Below are 21,533 nucleotides of genomic sequence, written 5' to 3'. Positions count from 1 at the left end.
ATTTATTAAAATTAATTTTCTCTACAACCTTCATTTTTCTCTACAACCTTCACCTTAATATATAACAACACGCAGATCATCGCATCCTCTCAGTACACCTTGAACTTTAAACATGGAAACTGGTCCTTTCCAAGGAGAAATCTTAAACCTTTTCGCTGTTCCTGCGCGGATTATCATAGCAGGTTTCAGCAATAGTGGCAAATCTGTGTTGTGTCAAAACATAATAGAAATGTATGAGGCTAACTTTCACTGTATTTTATATTGCGGGGTGAGTGAACACCCTCTGGAAAGTCATCACACCATAAGCACCAAATTAAAAGTATCCAAAGAGATATTGAACCCTTTCGATTACACGGAAAGAGGAGTGGAGGGTGGTAGTAAAGGACTGTTATTTGTACTTGATGATTGTTTTCTCGAAGCTAGCGACAATAAATTTGTGACCCAAGCATTCACCGGCGGACGGCATTCGAATATATCGGTGATCTTCATAACCCAGAACGTGTTCCACTCGGGTAAATTCAGTGGGAGCATCAGTCTCAATTGCTCCCATTACATCCTCATGAAGAATCGTGACATTGGTCAAACTGGAACTTTGGGCAGGCAATTGTTCGGTCGGCGGAGAGGTGTGGAGTTTTCTGACATATACAAAAAAGCTTTAACGCATAACCGATACGGTTATATATTAGTAGACTTCGCACCGTCAACACCTGAATTGTTGCAGCTCAGAACGAATATTCTCGGAGACCGAATATCAAGTCGCGTACAAATATGACTGAAGAACAGTTATGACTGCTTAGGGATTTATATGGCAATGTGACACAACCATCATGTTTCAGTAGTGTGAATGCACTACTCAAAGCAGTGAGGAAGGTAGACAAAAACGTGACTAGACGTCGTTAATTTTTTAAAGAGTCAACCTTCATATACCTTGCACAAGAGCACGTGCAAACGTTTCCTTAGAAGGAAAATCATATCAACTAAACCTCGAGCAGCGGCCAGCACGGATTTGGCGGACATGTCGAAACTGGCTCGACACAATGAAGGTTATAAATATCTCCTAATTTTCATTGATCAATTTTCGAGGTTTTTACGCATTCTCCCCTTGAAAAAGAGGGATGGCCTTACTGTGTGCAATGCGCTAAAAACGATTATAGAATCTACAGATTTTTCAGGTCTGTCTCGCCTGAACAGTGATGAGGGTAGGGAATTTATTAACCGGCATGTAAGGAATTATCTGAAAAGTAAAAATGTATTGTTATATAGCATCTATTCGCCGGAAATTAAAGCTTCTATAGCTGAAAGGGTGATAAGAACTATTAAAAACCGCATATACAGATACCTCACACACAACAACACGTTGAAATATATCGATGTTCTGCGAGACATAGTTAACAGTTATAACAACTCACCGCACAAGAGTTTGGGGCAGGGGCGCACACCCGAGGAGGTGCACGCTATGAGAAGCAAAGCGGACATTAAAAATCAATTCTCGAGAATGTATAAAAACGCTTTTCCCACAACGAATCGCGTCACTTCATCCTTGAACGTTGGAGACACCGTACGTATAGCTGACGAAAACCGGAACGCAGTTTTCAGGAGGGGGTATACTGTTCAAAACACTCTAGAAATTTTTAAAATCAAGAAGCTCGTCACTCTGCAAAATCCCACAGTTTACATCTTAGAAGATTTAGCGGGAGAAGAAATAAAAGGCACATTCTACAGAGAAGAATTAATACCTACCGAATTACCCGAAACCTATGACATCACCATCTTAGACAGGAGGAGGAGAGGCAGCAAAACGCAGTATTATGTCAATTGGAAGGGTTATCCTGCACAATTTAATTCGTGGGTTGACGAATCGCAAATTGTGCGGACATGAGTTGTAAAAAGGAGGTTTTAATACGTAAAAACAAAGATTTTATTTTATTCATCTCTCGTTTATCCCCCTCCGAGAGGAGTAGAGTAATTCCAACATTAAGCAAAGCATTTATCGCCACCATATCTGAAATTTTCAGAAATTTTCTTCGTGGTAATCTGACCAGAGAAAAAACATTTATTAAAAAACTCGGAAGGTGTAAGAGAGAGATCCGTCAAATATCCCTGAAATCTACGTCATTAACGAAGAAGAAAAAATATTGAAGAGTCGCAAAGGCGGCGCCATTCTGTCCGTATTACTTCCTTTAGCGGCTAGTTTGATAGGCAGTCTTTTTTAAAATAAAAAAAAAAAAAAATAAAAAGAAAATTAAAACAAAATGAAGGAATTCTACGTTGTACCAGCTATCACATATGAGAGGTTGACAAAAGGTCGGGAAACATGCGTCAACAGCAATAATGTTAATAACCATAGTAATAACGTTAACATCAATGCCGACGGCGAAGACGGCGCTGGTGGGGAGGAGGAGGAGGGGGGGAGGTGGGTTAATGCGGGGGCGGGTGTCACACCCATTCCTCTTAACGTGCAGAGAAATGTGAATTTTCCAGCAAATGCCAAAACAGTTACACCTCCACCTCCTATACCTCCTGTCGAGGACGATCGTGTGAAGAAGGAGAACAGCTAATTTTAAATGTGCTCAACTGCGGAGTTACCCGCAAAAGAGTTAATCCTGACCTGACTGGTATTATTCCTATATTATTCAAAGATCATCAAATACCATATGTGACTGCCTTGGTTAACCACTTGCAAAATTCAGGTTATATCCCGCTTATGGGATATAACATTTTAGATGTGGCAAGAGAATTTCAAGCGAATAAGAAGACGGATGATAACAATGTACCCAGTTATAACTATATAATTGAACGGGGTGGTATTAGAGATCAGATGGTGAGAAACTCAGCTATAAAAAAACAGATAGAAGCATGGCTCAATTCACCTAGGAAAGGAGGGGAGGAGGAGGAGGAGGAGGAGGAGGAGAGGAGAATAATGAAAAACAAGGTGGCGAAGAAAAAGGTGAACGTGTGGCAACCATATTGATGAGTCAAGAAATTAACGTGTTCAATCCCGCAGCAGCAGCGATAAACTTTTTCACGAGTGAGTGACTGTTCTGACGCATATCACAAATTATCTGCGGCAAATCCTTCCCTTATCGCGAGGTTTAAGACCCGTTCAATCATGTTCGATCATGGGGGTGGGCTCGGAGATAAACCTGTTCAATCAAGAGGGTGGGGGCGGAGCCTAGTGTGATGAATCACAGAGGGGAAGACGAAGGGGTGTGGAAAATTGAAGGAGTTTATGGAGGCATTAGTATTCCAGCTCGTGTAGCGTTAACGTGTACACCCTTCCAATTTTCACAGTTCAGAGATGGCTTCGTCACCTTGCAAGTTGGTTTTCGGGAGATTATCCGAGACCAAGTTCAAGAAGAAGGAGTGTTGCCTGGTTATAGCTACTAACTGTGTAACGTGCCGGAATTATGGCATTGCTCAAGACATTGTGAGAGTTTACCCCTACGCCGACGTTGCAGGTCTCCGTTACAACAGAGCTGGGACGAGTTACGCTGCATTCCGCCACCGCGGGATAGAAGGTACCGCCGTTTTGAGAGTGCCCGAGGGGGAGAATACACTCGATGCGGAAGAACCCGACCTACCCGTCATTGCTACGTTGTTAACCCAATATGGAATTGGCGCTTCTGTGGAAGAGAACGAATTCGCCAAAACGAGTATAATGTATTCCAAGGATGAAGACCATGCAGAAAGGTTGCGAAACGACACGAGAGAAATGAGATACAATCACTTCTACGCATCATTGAAGAGTTTGAAATCGCAGTTAATGAAAGCGTCGCGTGAAGATGTGAAATATATTCTATTTGCTGCGGGGATAGGACTAAGTGGTCGCGTGAACTGTGATTGGTTAAACCATTACCTGCCTGCGATTGTCTCCTTTGGTGAGGAGATGAAACGACACGGAAAAGTCACTTGCATAGCTATCACGGAAATTGTTTTATCACACCTTGAAGAGAGGTGTGCGGACGATGTGAAGTTGAAAGACGCATCATCCAAATTGAAACGTTTGGAAATAATGGACGTGGAGAAATTATGTTTGGGGTTGAACAAAACATGGATGTCTCTTCCAAACTGAAATGTTTGGAAATTGTGAACGCGGAGAAATTAAACTTTGGCGTTCAACGTGGCAAGCTGTGTGACACACCAATGTAAAAATGATTACCAAAGTCTGTAATTTAATATGTGTATTTTAATATGTGTATGTCTGTATGTATGTATGTTCCAACAATTTGTATAATAAAACAGTTTTTTTTATTTTATACATAATTTTTTATTCATCCATTCTATGTTGTGAGGTATATATATGTATGCAATCGTGTGTATTACCAGCATTGCACATTCAACATGTGTAGCGATTACATTGTATATGTGAATAGTGGGTTGTGTCTGGATTTATTTCCTGAAAACCAGCCCTGTAAATTTACAAACAAATTGTCCACTCCCATAACTCTATCAAAAGAGGTGGAATATGAAATGGGTGTTATGCAAGTTCTTAATTAATACTCCCAAATGAATACTAAAGGTCAGTGGTCAAACACTGAAAAACTCAACAATATTTAATACTTAATAAATTAAGATTTAAATCAACAACTTGTGGGATATAATCAATATTTAAAACCTATGACAACCAGGAAGGACAAATTTCACCGTCCTTACATGGATTCCCTAAAACTAAGAAAACTAAACCCTTCAAAGATAAATAATGAGGAGGAAATGACAATTAATAATACATAACTTGTTTGTCAACACATTTGCTGGCCAGACCAGTTATAATCCCTACCTATTACCACAAAGCTAAATGATACCTTATCTACAATGACCCGTCAGGTGACGTTATAAAGTCACAGATATATATATGTACTCAAATAATCCAACCGCAATATAGTTTCTCTCACATCAGTGGAGGCAGCGGAGGAGAAAATCATTTTAAAGCATCCACACAAAGGGGGAAGGTGATTATGAAAACAAGGATTTAGTTTTACCTGGTGTCAGCCTCCTTACAGATCGTTTCACGAGCATCAGCATGATCAGAGACGTTACAGAAAGCAGTTAAATGGAATGACAGAGTACCTATCTCATATGAAGGACCCATTGCGGCTCAAATGAATTTGAAAAAACACTCGAGTCGCAGGTGACAAGAGGACCTGCGAACAACAGTCCAAGAGAAGATCCGTAACTGGTCCAAACAGAACAATTGAATCATCTGTCACACCAGGGGAGTGATAGATAGAGATTTCATCAATCATTAAAAACAAAAACACTTTTAAAACATAGTTCGATTTGGGAAGGAGGCACCATGAATAATGTTATGGTTTTACATTAAAATGTTCCTGATTTTCTTAAAAAGTAGATATTAAACCTAGGATTTAAATTTAGTAATGCAAATAAAGAAGATATAGAATTACACTATTGATTGACACCTGAAGATAGAGATTTCACAATTCATTTTAAAGCAACCTTAAATCAGGGTTTGACACCTCGCTCGTATGGTTTCACGTATGGTTCCTGCCGTTGCGTTGGATTATTAGCGGGAGATATGAATAGATTGACCAGAGCACTCAATACGGACGTTACAGAACTGTTAGAAACATTTTACGGTGCATACATTCGAGGTGTTATGCGAAGGGAAGGATTATTTTCATGGAACGATGATTTGAAGCGGATGAGTCTCACATACGTGAATGCCGAGGTGGCGAAAGTAGAAGGAATTGTTTCAGTCACTGTAAAGTTTAGTGTTAGAGCAGCGCGAGTATTAGGGTTTAACACAGAATTGACATACGCGATTTATGGTTCAGGGGCAATGAGAAATCATCTCTCCAGAATTTCTTATCTCGACGATCACAGTATTGACTGTGTGTACTTATATTCCAACATTATTCAACCTTCATCGCTGGGTGATAAAACTGTAAACATCCTGGATTGTTTCACGTTGGAATGTGCACCGAGTAGAGGTGTACATAATGCTGTTTATAAACCTATAACCGTGAATGCGGTGGATTACATCGCGATTGATGTAACGAATCAGAAGGGGGAAGACGTCAAGTTTATTACAGGTAAAACTGTGTCATGCACCCTTCATATAAGACCTAGATGAAGGAAATTGTGCGCAGTACATTATCAGTATGGCAGGCGAACACATTATATATGCGAGCAGTCTCGGCAGCCTGGACAAGTATGAAAATAACTCCCCATCAGGGTTTGTGAATAGGTTACCCACTCCTATATTCCTGCCGAATGGTAGCGAATATGAAGTAGGTCTCACTTCGATCATGTTTCCAGGCGTTTATTACGCTGTATTATCGAGAGATGAAGAATTCACCCTCTACTTTGTTACTGATCGTGGTAAAAATGATAAGCATGCCTATAGCTATAGACCAACGACAGCTATGTTAGCGGGGGATATGAAAAGGTTGGTGAGGACGCTTAACAAAGATGTTTTTGAACATTTAAAAGTCTATTTTGACACTGAATACAAAAACGTTTTCAACAGCAATGATATATTCAGTTGGGATGAAGACAGCAGGAGAGTTATCATCCCTCACGTTAGAAGGAGGAACATTAAGGCGGGGGATATTAGAAGTGTGACTGTCAAATTCAGCGATAAAGCTGCCAGGTTGTTAGGTTTTAAAAATAATACAGCGTACGAAGTTTACGGCCTCGAGGCATTGAATGTGCACCTCTCTGACGATTCCTTACCCGATAATTGTGGTGTAGATTATATGTACGTGTACACAGATATCGTTCAACCGACTGTTTTTGGAGGTGAACTAGTAAATATATTGGATTGTTTCACATTAGAGAGTGGTAAAGGGAAGGGGATACACAATACGGTATACAAAGCATTGAACACGAACATCCTGGAACAGATTTCGATCGTTATCACGGACCAGAATGGGAGGCGTATCCATTTCAACAACGGTTCGAGTGTCACCTGCGTGCTTCATATAAGACCCAGATAGAGAGGTACGTATAAAAACACCTTCTTTTCAGTGTTTTTCATTATTTACTTTCGCAACCTCGCGTAATTAGGAACGTTCAAACGCGCGCTCTGCTTAACAAAAACAGGGGAGGAGATTGAAAGTTTTTTTTTTTTTTTAGTTAACAGGTATGAGGGTTGTCTTCGCTCCACCCTCTGAGGTGGAATTTAAAACATTATTCCTGTCCGAACCTTTAAGGAAGGGAGGGGGTTTAGAAGACATTTCAGTTTTCTATCCGAGTCATAGGAGGGGCGGGGTGTATTTTCGGCAATTGCCGGCATTGCACGTAGGGTACTCCCTTTTTTGTTGAATGTTGCTAAACCTTCTGTTAAAGAGTTTGGCAGGTCGGTGCTTTCCGATGTAGTGAATGATCAGTTGCCTTTGCGGGAATCTTTAAAAAGACATGGAGTGACAGCTCTCAAAAGCACGGGCCGACGAATTTTAAATGGAAGTGGGAGGGTCGCCAGGAAAAAGGTGGGAGGTGGAGTACGTCGTACACTCGCTAGCTCAGCCGCGAGGAGAGGGAATAAGAAGAATAAGAAGAAGAAGAGAATGACGAATCGAAGGGTTAAATCGAGAAGTAAATATAACAAGGATGTGTATGATCTTCTTTAATTCATTAACCTTTTGCCCGTTGGCGTGCATGCACACATTCTCTCTCCTCTTGCATTTTTTTTTTCAGGAATGGCGGGCATTGTTCCTAACGTGCCTGGGACGGGAAACAAGGTTCCTGTCTCCTCCTATATCGCGGGTATCTCAGAATTGTTCCCGAATGTGAACAGACGTAGGATTATAGAAAGCTCGATTAATTCGAAGGAAAGGTTGGATTTCACACCGAGTAACAATTCAGTAAATCGAATCCTGACAGACAGTTATATCGAGTTTCGTATTAATGGTATTACCGGTTCCTTCTTGGATTTATCGAGTATAGCTTTGGAATTATACATTACAGTGGCCAGGGCCGGTGTGCGGCTAGCAGACGATGTACATATTGCACTGGTTAATGGTATAAGTAATACGCTTTTTAAATCCGTCTCTGTTTTCTTGAATGAAAAGTTGGTGGAATCGTGTCCTGTTTTTAACTATCAATCATACATAAAAATGCTCAAGAGCGTTAAAACCAGCGCACTACCGACTGTTGGTATAAGTGGGTTTTTCCACGATGACTTTAACGTTACGCACGGTGTTACACGGACCTATACCGCTGCTTCTTTCGGACAGCTGAGTAGGTGGGAATCTCGGATGATGAGCTCCATTAAGGCGGGGGGAATTCACACGTACTTTCCACTCCTTATAGATCTGGCGAGTATAGACATGTATTTGCTGGATTCCGTGGATTTGAGAATAAGACTCGAAATGGCGAATAACAACTGGGTGATGGGTGCACACACAGACGGACACTTAAATGATCTGAATATAGAAAAGGCCAAGTTGTGGATTGATCGGGTTACCCCTCATTATAACGCCATGTCCACTTTAAACACCGCTCTAGCAGTTAACCTGATACAATATATATTTGATAAGACTTTATATAAAACGTATGTTATAGGGCAGAACGAGGATTCCATTTTAATAGATCAACCTTTCAATACCTGTATACCTGAAAAGATTACACTGGCCATGATAAGCATGCAAACATTTTCGGGGAATTACGCGGCCAATAGTTTATATTTCGGAGCTTATGACTTGAATAATGTGCACATCACAGTTAATGGGAATACGGTGTATCACATCAACTGTAATTTTCCTAATGCTATCACACAATTGTATTACGAGACTCAAAAGTCGATAGGAGGGGGACATGATAACCTCATAACCTATAATAGTTTTAAAAATGGGAGAGCCATCTATTGTTTCAGCTTTGTTACGGAAGAGGTGGAAGATTCCATGCCCGTTGAGATTTCAGCCAGTTTGAGAATATCCATAAAGCTGGGCACGGTCGCACCACACCCTTGCATGATTTTACTGTTCGGTGACACAAAAGGTATTTTAACCATTGATTCGGATAGAGTCATTCAGTGCGATGTTAGAGGCTAGGTGTGATGGATACGAAAGAAATCGAGACAGTTTTACAGGGTTCGCTAGGGAGTCTTATTAAATATTTAGGTGTGTTCGCTTCGGATGAAGTTGGTGCGTTTAAAATACCTGCGAATAGAATTAAACCTCTAGTTTTTATATCTAATACTCTACCTTCAACTTCTAGTATTGACCTTGTCGGACATTGGGTGTGTTTTTATATAGACTGTTCACCTAGGGATACAATCTACTTTTTTGACAGTTACTGTATAAACCCGCAAATTTATTCGGGTAGCTTCTCATCTTTTCTCGATGCGCATTCGGATTTTACCCTTCGCCAGTCCGTAAGGCAGATACAGCCCGATAATTCTTACAAGTGTGGTCTTTACTGCGTTTTCTTCGTTCACTGTACGAGTCATAGAGGGTTAAAATCGGTTTTGTCGTTAATGAGTGTCGTCTTCTCCCCGAGTCGTTTGAAAAGTAATGACAGGTGGGTGACGGAATACTATTTCAAATTTTTCAAGAGGGTGCGGTGTTCACACTGGAGTTCGGGCGTTAAACGAGCTCTTACATACAAGGAATGCATGTGTTCTTTAAATAAAAGGTAATGATTAATTCCATTTTTAAAAAACGTTGCTAATATACATCACATAATTAATTTTGGGGACGTTCGGTTTTTCTAAGACATTTTATTTTTCTTCCTTAGGATGAATGGTCAAGGAGGAGGAGGAGGAGGAGGAGGAGGAGGAAGACGAGTTCTTCTATGCAGAACACTAACGGAAGAGGGGGAGAAGAAGGGGGAGGGGGAGGAAAGTCAGGCTGTACGACATACTAGATTTGGAAGCCTATGGTTATTTATTGTAAAATTATTTAGAGGTTTAAGGTTGGTTATAACAACTCGTGGTGGTATTGTATTGGAATGTGTGTCAGGAGAACCCCCAGATTCATGTACTTGTTAATGTATACCGCTTTATCTAATAAAATGAGTGGATAGGTAGAATCGCTTTTTATTATCCCATACATAGGTTAAGTGACACTGACAGTGAGCGTAATCGAGAGCGTGTTAAAACGTGTGACTTTTAACAATCGGGTGGAGAGTTAGAGCTGTATATCTCAGAGAGCTGTACATTGTAATGTCCGTATGAAGTCATACAGCTGTTCATGAGTCACGCAGTGGGTCTAAATCATATCAGTAGCAGATACCTAATCAGACTCTTATCGATAGAGTGGGATTAATAACAGATAGTTTATAATGCTTCAACTCTTATCAGTGATACACCTGTTCATGAGTCACGCAGTGGGTCTAAATCATATCAGCAGCGGATACCTAATCAGACTCTTATCGATAGAGTGGGATTAATAACAGTTAGTTTATAACGGTTCAGCTCTTATCAGTCACACAGCTGTTGTTGAGTCACGCAGTGGGTCTCTCTAATATCAATTCAGATCAGTTCGGCAAGGTGTCTCCTCCTGCTAATCAGGCTCTTATCGATAAAGTGGGATTAATAACAGATAGTTTATATTGATTCAACTCATCAGTCATGCGGCAGTTGATGAGTCACTCAGTGGGCCTCTCTCACATCAGTTCGGGGACCTTTTCCCTAATGTACTACATAATTTTTTTATATATGCATGTTATTTTCTTCAAAAAATATAAAATAAAATTGCATGTTATTTTCTTCAGGAAAAAATTAAAAATAAAAAAATAATAATAATAATAATAATAATAATAAAATAATAATAATAATAATTAATTGAGAACGCCAAATGACACCCTTTCTTGAGGACGCCAAATGTTCAGGATGCCAGGACACCAAATGGCACCTTTTCCCCTACTTGCAATGGCCAATCCCATTGGATTTGCTTAGTAATTGCAAATAGTGGCTGATCAACTGCTAGAACTGGGGTTTGGTCAGGATTGAGAAACTGTGTGGTTGCTCTTGCAATATCTATGGCATGTTTTATCATTGCAACTGAATGAGCTGCCTCTTGATAAAGAGACAACATTGATGACAAGCTTATTTCAAATGGGGCCTGTTGCTTCTGAGAAGCGTGATGTGCTGCCCAAGATATGGACACAGCATTTTCACTCCTGTCCGACAGACTGACTTTCTCAAGCCATTCATACTTGAGAGAAAGATGCTTTGAAAGCACAACCTGTTGGTGTCCTGCACTTCCATTCGATGAAGGGAGGGGATTCTCATGTTTAAAGTGAGCAGGAGGTACATTTGTGTAATATTCAGGAAGAGAAGGTACTTTTTATTTACTTTGTTCCACTTTGGATGATTTGGGCCAAGTTTCTGTCCTCACCCTTTTCATCAGAGCTTGGATGCTGAAACAAAGATATGCCTGTCCCATGGAAGGATGTTTGTGCAGTTGTGGCACTTGGATTATGGTCCAAATTGTCAGCAGCACAAGTTGTAAAGAGCCCTTTTCTTAGTGTAGTGGGACAAACTACTTCTTCCTCCACAGCCCTTGTTACAACTGCTTCTCCTAACACTTTAGTCAATTCCAGAACCCTATCATAGCTGATGCTGATTCCATGGTGATGGAATGTATCAATTAATTGACACTTCCTGGTTTTTGCAAAGACCAGGAGACCAATATATATTGGAAACGGAGGTTCTCTTGACTTGGAATGTCTGGAGAATGTTGAAGATGCTGGATTCTTTCGACAGTTGAAGTGCAAAAGTTGTGCTAAAGCTAGATCAGTAGATGATGTTCCATATTTAAGTTGGGATTTTATATCGCCACCATTTTGTAGGACATTTACAAATTCCAACAAACTTGGTGGCACAGGTTCTCTTCTAGTGTCTGTTGTTAAGGTTCCATGAAATTCTATCTCATGTTCAAGCATCTGTTTCCTCAATATCTTAGCTGCTTTGGCCAAGATTAGTGCATCATTGTAGTCACATGCTGTGGCTAGGGCTTCTCCTATTTTCCTTTTGTAGGCAAACCAAATTTCTCTTCCCTTTTTAAAGTCCTCCAGTTCTGGGATGCGGGCAAGTATCTGTTCTTTTAACCATGTTCGGTGCACAAAGGAAGCATCAACATTTAGCTGTTCCAGTCTTTGGTTGTACAAATCATAAAGTTCTACCATTGTAAAATAGCAGCACCCATCTGTAGTCAACCGCTTGCCTCTTATCTACAGCCCAAGCTCAGCAAAAGCATGGGCACATGCCTCTTGTCTGTACTGCACATAATCATCTCCAATTTTCTGTGAATTTATCCAGGCCCTTTCCCTGTTGTACACACCTGTCAGACAAGATGGGTGATACATATGGTCCTGAGAAACATTATCTCCAACACTAAGCTTGGCCAGAAGTTTCTCATTTAGTAGATTGGTGGCACTTCGTTGCAGCTTTTCATGTAAAGGCAATGTCATGGCCAATCTTAAATCTTTGATTGGTGCTGGTTGGTCACAAATAAAGCATATTCCTTCTTTCTCAGTCTTAGATTCTTCTGCATCTTCTTCATCTGCCTTCTGGCTACTACGTGTGAATTTTGCTGATGGGGCATCATCTTCTTCTTTTGTCTTACACAGTGACTTCCTTTTCCTTTCTAGTTTTCTTGTTTTGAACGTCAGCATACATGATTCATGATATGTTGCTTTGTTATTTTCAAAGGACTGCAGAATTCCATCACCTTCATCAAGCCTTTTGGGATGAAATGGTATAGGCATTGCATTTAACTTACAGAATTCAGGAATGTTTGTAGCAAGGGTAACATAGCCAGCACCAGATGCATCAACTAGTCTTTCACGTGTGTCCTTTTGACACAAGCAACAAAGCTTCCATTTAGTCGCACTATCTCCCTTCAGGAAAGACGTTGACTTCCAAGATTGTCCTGCCATTGCTTTTGTTCTATAGGCCGAGGGTTTATCCTTTTACCACCTATATAACATAAATACACTCTCTGGTATGGGATACAACTAGGCTCAGATATGTCATAATCCTACCCCTAGCAGGATCACTCATCCAATGCTATTTAATTCCTGTGTGATCTGTACACCATCTAGAAGACTAAAGTCCATCTTCCTTGGCTCGGCTCTCCCTCGCTGGCACATCCTGTCAATTCAGGTGCAGCTGTTTAACTTTGAAGTGGGGCTAGCTAAACAGCATTTGGGAAACTAATTACAAATCTCTGCCATTAGCTGGCACTGAACCCCATGCTGAGTTTCACAGCTATAGTGTCAACCAGTGTGCCCTAGTAGTACACTGACACTACACTATTAAACTTTTACATTAAGCTTATTACCCATTTTTTTTCTAAACGAGGAAGAAAATTAATTAACTGGGGATTAATTGATTTCTAATCTACAAAAAATGAACTGATCAGGCTGAAGTTACCCCAAATCCATGTAATACCCGACCTTTAGCCTCATATATGAGCTCAAATACCAATTTTTGGCATTTTGGCAGACATTTTTGATATAGTGACAGCCATCTTGGATATTTCTATGCAGAGAAATGATGTATCTACATATATAAAGGCTTGTTTTAATATTTTAATATAAACTGGGAATGACTTAGGGATTTGAATGTGATTAATCAATTAAATACCAATATTCAAATATCCACAGGGCGCCATTTTGAAAACCTGTCGGCCATCTTGGAAAATGACAAAATTTTGTGTGGCCGGAGGTTGATAATGAGACCAAGGGACAAGAAAAATAGTTGAGCCAAGTTTCATGCTTGTATCACCATTTGCACTTTTCCCTAATTTTTGTACCGTAGTTACCTGCTCCACTAATATTAGGTTTACTGTTGAGAAAGAAACTCGTAACTTCTTATCACTTCTAGATTTACGCATCACCAAGGAAAATAATGGGTTTCAAACCAGCATTCATAGGGAAAATATTTTTACAGGGTTGGGCACCAATTTTTATAGCTGATGTAATTTAAATTTTAAGTTGAATTCTCTCTCTACCTCCTCCACAGGGCGTATTTTCTGACTTCCAGCTGGCCAGCCTTTCATAAAGAAGTAGAGTTCTTGGTTAATTTTTTCCCCAACAATTGTTTTCCATCCCACTATTTCCATCGAGTACTTAATAAGCTCCTAACCGCAAAAATGAAACAACATATTCCCATGTATACCGTTCCCAAATTATATAATTTATGCTAAGTTCCCTTTCCTTCATGATAAAAGTTTTAAAAAGAAATGTATGAATTTAATTCGTCATGAATTGCCAGCTGTAAATCTGAAGTTGATCCCACGAAATCCTCTAAATATACCTCCTTTTTTCAGAGTGAAGGACAGACTGAGCCCTTCCTTGACACCCAACATTATTTATAAATATACCTGTCCCAGATGTAGTCTGGGAACCTACGCTGGATGTACTAGGAGGCTTCTCAAGGTCCGTTTCTGCTCCCACCAAGGTGTCAGCTTCAGGACGGGTTGCACATTGTCCAATCCCGAACTATCCAATGTTCGGAACCATTCTAAGATTTGTGGTACCCGCTTGGATATAAATGATTTTAAAATTATTGGATCTGCCCGTAAGGACGATGAGTTGGTGGTGTTAGAGTCGCTTCTTATAAAAACTAGTGTGCCAACACTAAACACCCAATCGTCGTCCACACAACTATTTATAGCATAATTGCCTGTTTGTTTACTCTCCACGTTCGTTATAGGTTTCTTTTCTATGTTTATTTTCTCCGTCTTTTTAGTCACTTTTTAGCTCTTGCCTTGGTAGGTGTTCCTTTCAAGTTCTTGTTTTAATTTTTGTATTTGTAAATGTTTAAAATTTTCAAAGACGTTTCCCCCGTTGCATAAGTGACGTTTTAAGTATTTATAATCTGTAATTTTCCAGACTTGAGGATGCATCACGTGATGTGAAACGTTGGCATAATAAACTTGATCTTGTGAGAGACATACATGCCTTTACCTCTTCAACCTGAGATGTTTGTATATATATATATATATATATATATATATATATATATATATATATATATATATATATAGATATATATATATATATATATATATATATATATATATATATATATATATATATATATATATATATATATATATATATATATATATATATATATATCACTGTAAGTATGTATTTGCTTATTTGATTAACTTCTGCTTCACAGCAGCCTGTGGTATTAGTGCAGCAACTGTCGAATCTCGGATAGTAGGTGGACAGGAAGCGAAAATAGGAGAATATCCGTGGATGGTTTTAGTATTCATAACACTCAAGTTGGGGGGTCATGCAATCTGCGGGGGCTCCCTTATCAAGAGGAAGTGGGTCCTGTCTGCAGCCCACTGCTTCCATGGCCTAAAGTAAGCGCTTGGGATCATCAGCACTGGAAAAAGGAGTGAAATGCTATCAGCTTCATAAATTTGTTTATATTTAGAAAAGAAGTCTAAATGTAATGGTTTTGTGTAGCAATAACAGTTCTGTCACTGAAACTGTGTGCAAAAAGTAAAGTCAGGTTTATCAAGGCTATGAATTCCGTTTGTTAAAAAAAAAAAAAAAAATTACTTTTCTTGGGTTATAACCAATAGAAACCTGTAAAATTTTATGCACATTTGGAAAAATCGTTAACCGTAGTTAATTACAGTTAAGTGCAAAAGATTCCGCCACATCAAGACTAATCTTATGAAATAAAAAAAAAAAAAACATTCAGTCTACAAATGTTTAACAAAGTCACATTTCTACCTTCTTGTGGAGCGAAGACTTCATCGGCAATATATCAACATATTTGAAAATAAATTGCAATTAGATTTTTATTAGAGAATTATCTCCTATATAAATAAATCTTTCTTCTTGCAGCTATGAGTCAGTTGCCTTGTTTTTGGGTGATCACAATATCGCCACCAATGACGAGGTTCCGACCACCGGATTCATTGCCCACACAATTAGGATTCACCCTCAATACGATTCATACTCGGTATGTATTGCCTGAAATTTTACTGACCATGAAGTTTTTGTTTTTGTAAAGGAGACTTCAAGAAGGGTTGAAGTGGAACTACTAAGGGATTCAGAGTCGATGAAACACGGTTTTTCGGCAACAACTTTTTATCAAAGCGTCGGATAAAGGTGAAAGTTGGCAAGTGTATATTTTATAACCCTACCTAATTTTTGCAAGTATTTTCTAGTACCTACAGCAAGTTCGATAGTTTTGATATTTATAGAGTAAAATGAAGTGGCCGATGCCGGAACCGAGAAAATCGCAGCCAAGGATCCAAGAACAGGTAGGCGGCGAAAGACTACTTAAGCAGTCTATGCTTCAACAAATTCGATAATGGCCAGCAGGATATGGAGTTGTTCCCGTGGTTGCAAGACTGCATTTGTGCTACGGCTTGCGACTTTGTATACAAGCAAGAAAACCCGTGGCAAGATTTAGTATAGCGGGAATAGGTAATTATGTCTATAGTTGGTAATACTCGTAGTTACTTGGCCACCCCGGAAGTGTGGGTAGGAGCTGTTAGACAATATCCATGAGAGCGAGAGCGTAAAACCAGTCATGTCATCACTACTGACATCGCTAGCGACGATGAGATCGGGGATGATGACCTCTTCCTCGAGAGTGGCGATGAAGACATTTTGTAAATAAAATATGTATAGTGGTAGAAGTTTTATTTGTATATCTAAAATATATTTATTAAAACAGAGATTATAACAATATGTTCCTCATTCAAACTGATTCCAATGTATTTTCCTTTCCATGCATACCAATATAAGTCGTGTTACATTTGATTGATATTAAGTAGGTAAATAATAGAATCTTCGATTCCCTCATGAATCTGGTGATAGAAATTAATTTCTCGCCATAATGTGGTTCGGATTCCACAATACCTGTTAACCAATTTAAAATAAGTCTAATCAGCCCTAGGAGAGCTGTTAATCAGCTCAGTGGTCTGGTAAAACTAAGCTATACTTACTTTACCTACCGTTACCTGTTATTTGCAGCGGACTCCTACCGTTACCTGTTATTTGCAGCGAGTACACGAGCGCTGTTTAGGGTGCTGTATGATACAGATAAAAAAAGAAAAAGAAAAATAGCAGTGGGTTAAATTAACTGAAATAAAACAATGGCGTTGACCTTTACACCTCTGACAGTTGAGGGAAATGAGGTACCATTGCTTTTCATTGGAATTCTACTTCAGTGACCGCTCCTGACTTGCTGCAAATAGAAGGCTATAGCGTCGAAACCTGAGTTAAAACAAAACGTTTTGTCTTTTTGTATTCCACCCTGAATAGATGTAGATCTAACAAATGAGCCATAGAGTGGTTCATTATGTGGATGAATTACATACAGTGAATTATTTGTAAAGTAGAAACAGTACGAATATCAAGAAAATGGGAGAATTCCAAGCTAACAACTGCTGTGGAAGTTGCGATGAAACCTCCACATAATAATAATAATAATAATAATAATAATAATAATAATAATAATAATAATAATAATAATAATAATAATAATAATAATAAAATTATTGAGAATGATAATGCAATCAAGGGGACGAAGACAAATCCTGCTCGCCATCATTGATATCGCTGAAGCCTAGGATGGGTACTAATACCCAAGGCCAAGAGAGACAAGGTTAACCAATTGGGTGGAGTCGCCTCCCACTCGGGGTAACTACGTATGCGATGACGTATCTTAGAGGTACCTGCTCATTACGTCAATTCACCTACTGGCGCAATGAGGCACAAAAAGCTCCTCCTACATGGGGGATTTGGGGGAAGTGAGGAAACCTTCTCTTCCTCTTGGCCTTGCTAATATCAATTAGTGAATATGTCATTGGCAAGTGGGCAGAGTCACAGTGAAGAGACGTTTTCCCCATATGAAAACTTCACTTCACTGTGGGTGGAGCCTCATGACATCATAGGTTAACGTCACATGGTGTTCAAAACCCTTACCTGCGATTTTGATGGCTCGGGCATAGGAAATGGCACTTTTACTCTGATAAGTACCGGAACTATTGAACTTAGGTACTAAATAATACTTGCCAAAATTAGGTAGGGTTATAAAATATACACTTGCCAACCTTCACTTTTATCCGATGCTTTGATAAGATGTTCCCGAAAACTGTGTTTCATCGGCTTTGAATCCCCTTAGTAGGGGATAATATTCTTGTAAAGTAAAAAAAAAAAAACAGAATTGAGCTACCTAAGTTATTTTTACAAATTCTTAATTACTATCAGCAAACAAATTGAAATGATCATGCTTAGCCTACCATTTTATTTCGATAAGAAAAAACTCTTATTCACTTTTAATATGGGCCCATACCAATCTTTCTTGAACAAAAATATAGTGTGGTGAGAAATGAAGAAAAGTTATAAAATTGAAAAAAACGATGAAAGTTATTGATTCGAACGGAACGAACTGAAATTGTCTTAAGTATTAGAAGGACCACCAAAAAAATGAACAGCAAGCTGGAAAGACGACCTTATTTACAGTAGGCATATTAATGAATGATATTCCAGTGTTAGTAGGTCAAGAGAACATAATCAATATAATCAAGGATGCGCACAAAAAACTAAGAAAAAGTTAGGAGCAGGAAACAAATGTTAAATCTCCATAATAACATAAATTTATTCCTCCGTTGTTTTTGACAAGCGAGTTGGAGGAGGCATTTGCTTTTGTTGCACCTTTCGTAACCCTTACAGTAGATGCTGTGGGCTGGAGAGACTGCCAGCCACCTGTAGCTCAGCGTTCACTCACTTGCGGGTGCTGCCGGCAGGGCGTTCCTGTGATGATTTAGAGGCTTTACATTTTCCATTCTACTCTTCCCGATACTTTCATCAAAGTGCATGTCACTCTCCTTGAATATGTACATATTCATTGTCTTTTTCCAAGTGCAGTTGGCAGATAAGTTATCAAGAGAATGTGTATAAACTCTAAAAGTTGTAAAGTTTTTGACATTCAGATAAAATGATATAAATAGATAAAGGCCTTGTGGCATTTTCTTTTTGTGCCAGCAGGTAAAGGGTCTCTCTCTCTTTCATATATCCTTCCTGCTCCTCTTGGAAATATTTTCTCTTTTAGTCATTCCTAAGAAAGATAACTTCTCCAACCATCAGTTCAACTTTAATAATAAGTTCATTCGGAACCACTCATATCTCCCCTTTTTTAAACTTTGTGATTCACTGACTGACATAAAAGAATACTGACGCTTTAGCAGGAAAGGTCATCAGTGCCGAAATGAGTCAGATAAACGAGCCTTAGATTAGTAAGAAGGCTAAAAACCATTCCTATAAAACTGTGCCAATACATGAGAATAAACATGGCATTATGGAGGCGCTCAAGTAGGGTTAAAATTAAATGATTGTTAGAATCTGATAACAAATACCAATTTCAACAATCCCAATCATTGCAGAACTATGCTGAATATTTGTGCACTGTATGGATGCAACTCCAATTCAGATCGAAATACTGATCTTACTTTTCATAAATTTCCTAAAACTGAAGAACTACGAGAGAAATGTATTCATCTGTGCAAGAGAAAAAACAAATTTAATGCTGATTCTTCGAGGATTTCTAGCTTGCATTTTAAATCAAATGATTATGCAAGAACCTTAAATATGAAATACTTGGAATCTCAATACCAAGACATCTTGTACAATTAAAGAGTGATGCAATACCAACAATGCATCTTCCTGCATCAGAGGACAAGTTTAACATTTGGTATTCTTTTGAAGTAAAGTCGATGGTTCTGAATGAATCAGTTTATATTCTTAATATTACAATGTGAAAAATATTTGCTACTTAATAGTTACTGTGTTTGCCATTTATAACTAAATGTTATAAATGACAAGTTTAACATTTGGTATTCTTTTGAAGTAAAGTCGATGGTTCTGAATGATTCAGTTTATATTCTTAATATTACAATATGAAAAATGTTTGCTACTTAATAGTTACTGTGTTTACCATTTATAACCAAATGTTATAAATGATTAGATGCCACGATTTCCTTATTTGGATTTTCTGTGTTATAAAAGGAAAGAGTAAGTGCAGCGGTATTCTGTTCAAGTAAAGTTAACTGTTCATAACAAGTCAGTTCATATAGTTGAATATATTACAGTATGACATATTTGCCACATAATATTTACTATGCTTACTATTGCTAGTAATAATAAAAGTTTGCAAATGATTTGTCACGAGTTTCTCTTTAGATTTTGGGTGGTGTACTAGGGAAGGGGAGATGTTAATAAATTTGTGATCATTACCAAAGTACTTATTTATCTATTTTCTATACAATTAAACGTCTGAAGATTACAACTAATTCCTATAAAGCTAACAAACATCATTAACGTGGCTTAGGAAATTTTTATGTTTTCGAACTTAAAAGATAATTGCAAAACTAGAACTCTGGGTCGGGGAAAAGAAACACCAAAGTTCCATTTGGTGAATAACTGACGACTTAGTTAACCTTTTGACAGCACCTGGGCAATACTTCGTCCGTTTCTTTGCCCAATAAATAACAATTTCAGTTAACCGTATGCCACCAATCATGAACTTTGGGCCAGAGATTCAAAATACCAGAATTTCCTTTGGCGAAAAATTTTTTTTACCTCGTTAATGTTTGCGTAGCACCTGGGCAATACTTCGTCTGTTTCTTTTCCCAGTAAATAACATTATTGCAATTGGCCGCATGCCACTAATTATGAACTTTAGGCTAGGCGATTAAAATGCCAAAGTTCTCTTTGGTGAGTAAATGGTTCACCTAGTTAATATTTTTACAGCACCCGGGCAATATTTCCTTTGTTCTTTGCCCAGTAAATAATATAATTGCAGTTGACCGGATTCCACCAATTAAGAGATTAGACCTAACCCTCCAGGTAATGGATAAATGGTTTTCATTTGAAAGTAAGTCACCACTGATAACTTTTTTCTTCTTTTCTTCTGAATATCAGCTGGAAATATTCAACATTACAGAAATGACGTGTCTACCGGCCGGGAGTTGGTGAAATCACGAACTTTATAGTTCTACCACTATTTGTTGTAACAATTTTTGTTTGATATTGAACTTTCTTTAGAGTGCGGATCCTGAACCAAAATATGAAAAAAACTGCGCACTGAAAAATGCAAATTGTCTAAACTAACAAAATAATTTAATGGAACTAAGGGTTCTCAGAAAATTGATGTAATGCATATATATAATTGCAATGTCCAACTATTTATCATTTACCATTGGTTATGTGATAATAAGCTGTATAATGAATTTTATTTTTCAACTATAAAGTTGTTTCTTAATTATCTTCTTGATTTTATAGCCTAGTTCAGTATTCTATGAATGACAAATGTTTTATTGCCCTTTCAGTGCATTCTAAAAAATCAAACTAGTATTCCATTTTGCTTAATCACATTTTTACAAAAATATTAGATAAATCCCGTTATTAGAATTAGAATCTTTTGGTTTATATACATATCCTTTTGAGTCTCGCTCTGTCTACCCACTCTCCGCGTGACGTAGGTGTAGCTATTTCCACCTGCGCGTGAACAGACCTCTTTCTTAGACCATGCTCTGCTCTGCTCTGCTCTGCTCTGCTCTGCTCTGGGCTAAACATCGTACTTT

The 21,533-nt window shown here is 38.5% G+C and overlaps 2 protein-coding genes across 2 annotated transcripts in view; both read left to right on the top strand.

Annotated features, from left to right (window-relative positions):
- The window catches only part of LOC136833481 (proclotting enzyme-like), a 162,728-nt gene that overhangs the window by 100,646 nt on the left and 40,549 nt on the right, over positions 1–21,533 (top strand). The window contains exons 5-6 of the mRNA XM_067095697.1: positions 15,098–15,287; positions 15,781–15,898. Coding sequence (XP_066951798.1) covers positions 15,098–15,287; positions 15,781–15,898 — 308 coding nt within the window. The remainder of the gene's footprint in view (positions 1–15,097; positions 15,288–15,780; positions 15,899–21,533) is intronic.
- On the top strand, positions 7,524–9,984 carry LOC136833480 (uncharacterized protein F54H12.2-like). The gene has a single exon (XM_067095696.1). It carries the CDS (start codon positions 7,659–7,661, stop codon positions 9,009–9,011), a length of 1,353 nt encoding a protein of 450 aa, XP_066951797.1. The 5' UTR covers positions 7,524–7,658; the 3' UTR covers positions 9,012–9,984.

The sequence above is a fragment of the Macrobrachium rosenbergii genome, chromosome 51 (genome assembly GCF_040412425.1).
Source record: "Macrobrachium rosenbergii isolate ZJJX-2024 chromosome 51, ASM4041242v1, whole genome shotgun sequence".
Classification (NCBI taxonomy): Eukaryota; Metazoa; Arthropoda; class Malacostraca; order Decapoda; family Palaemonidae; genus Macrobrachium; species Macrobrachium rosenbergii.
This window is presented reverse-complemented; position numbering and strand designations above follow the sequence as displayed.

Bases quoted from the DNA above. Each gene is read 5' to 3' on its own strand.
- LOC136833480 (XM_067095696.1), top strand. From the start codon at position 7,659: ATGGCGGGCATTGTTCCTAACGTGCCTGGGACGGGAAACAAGGTTCCT.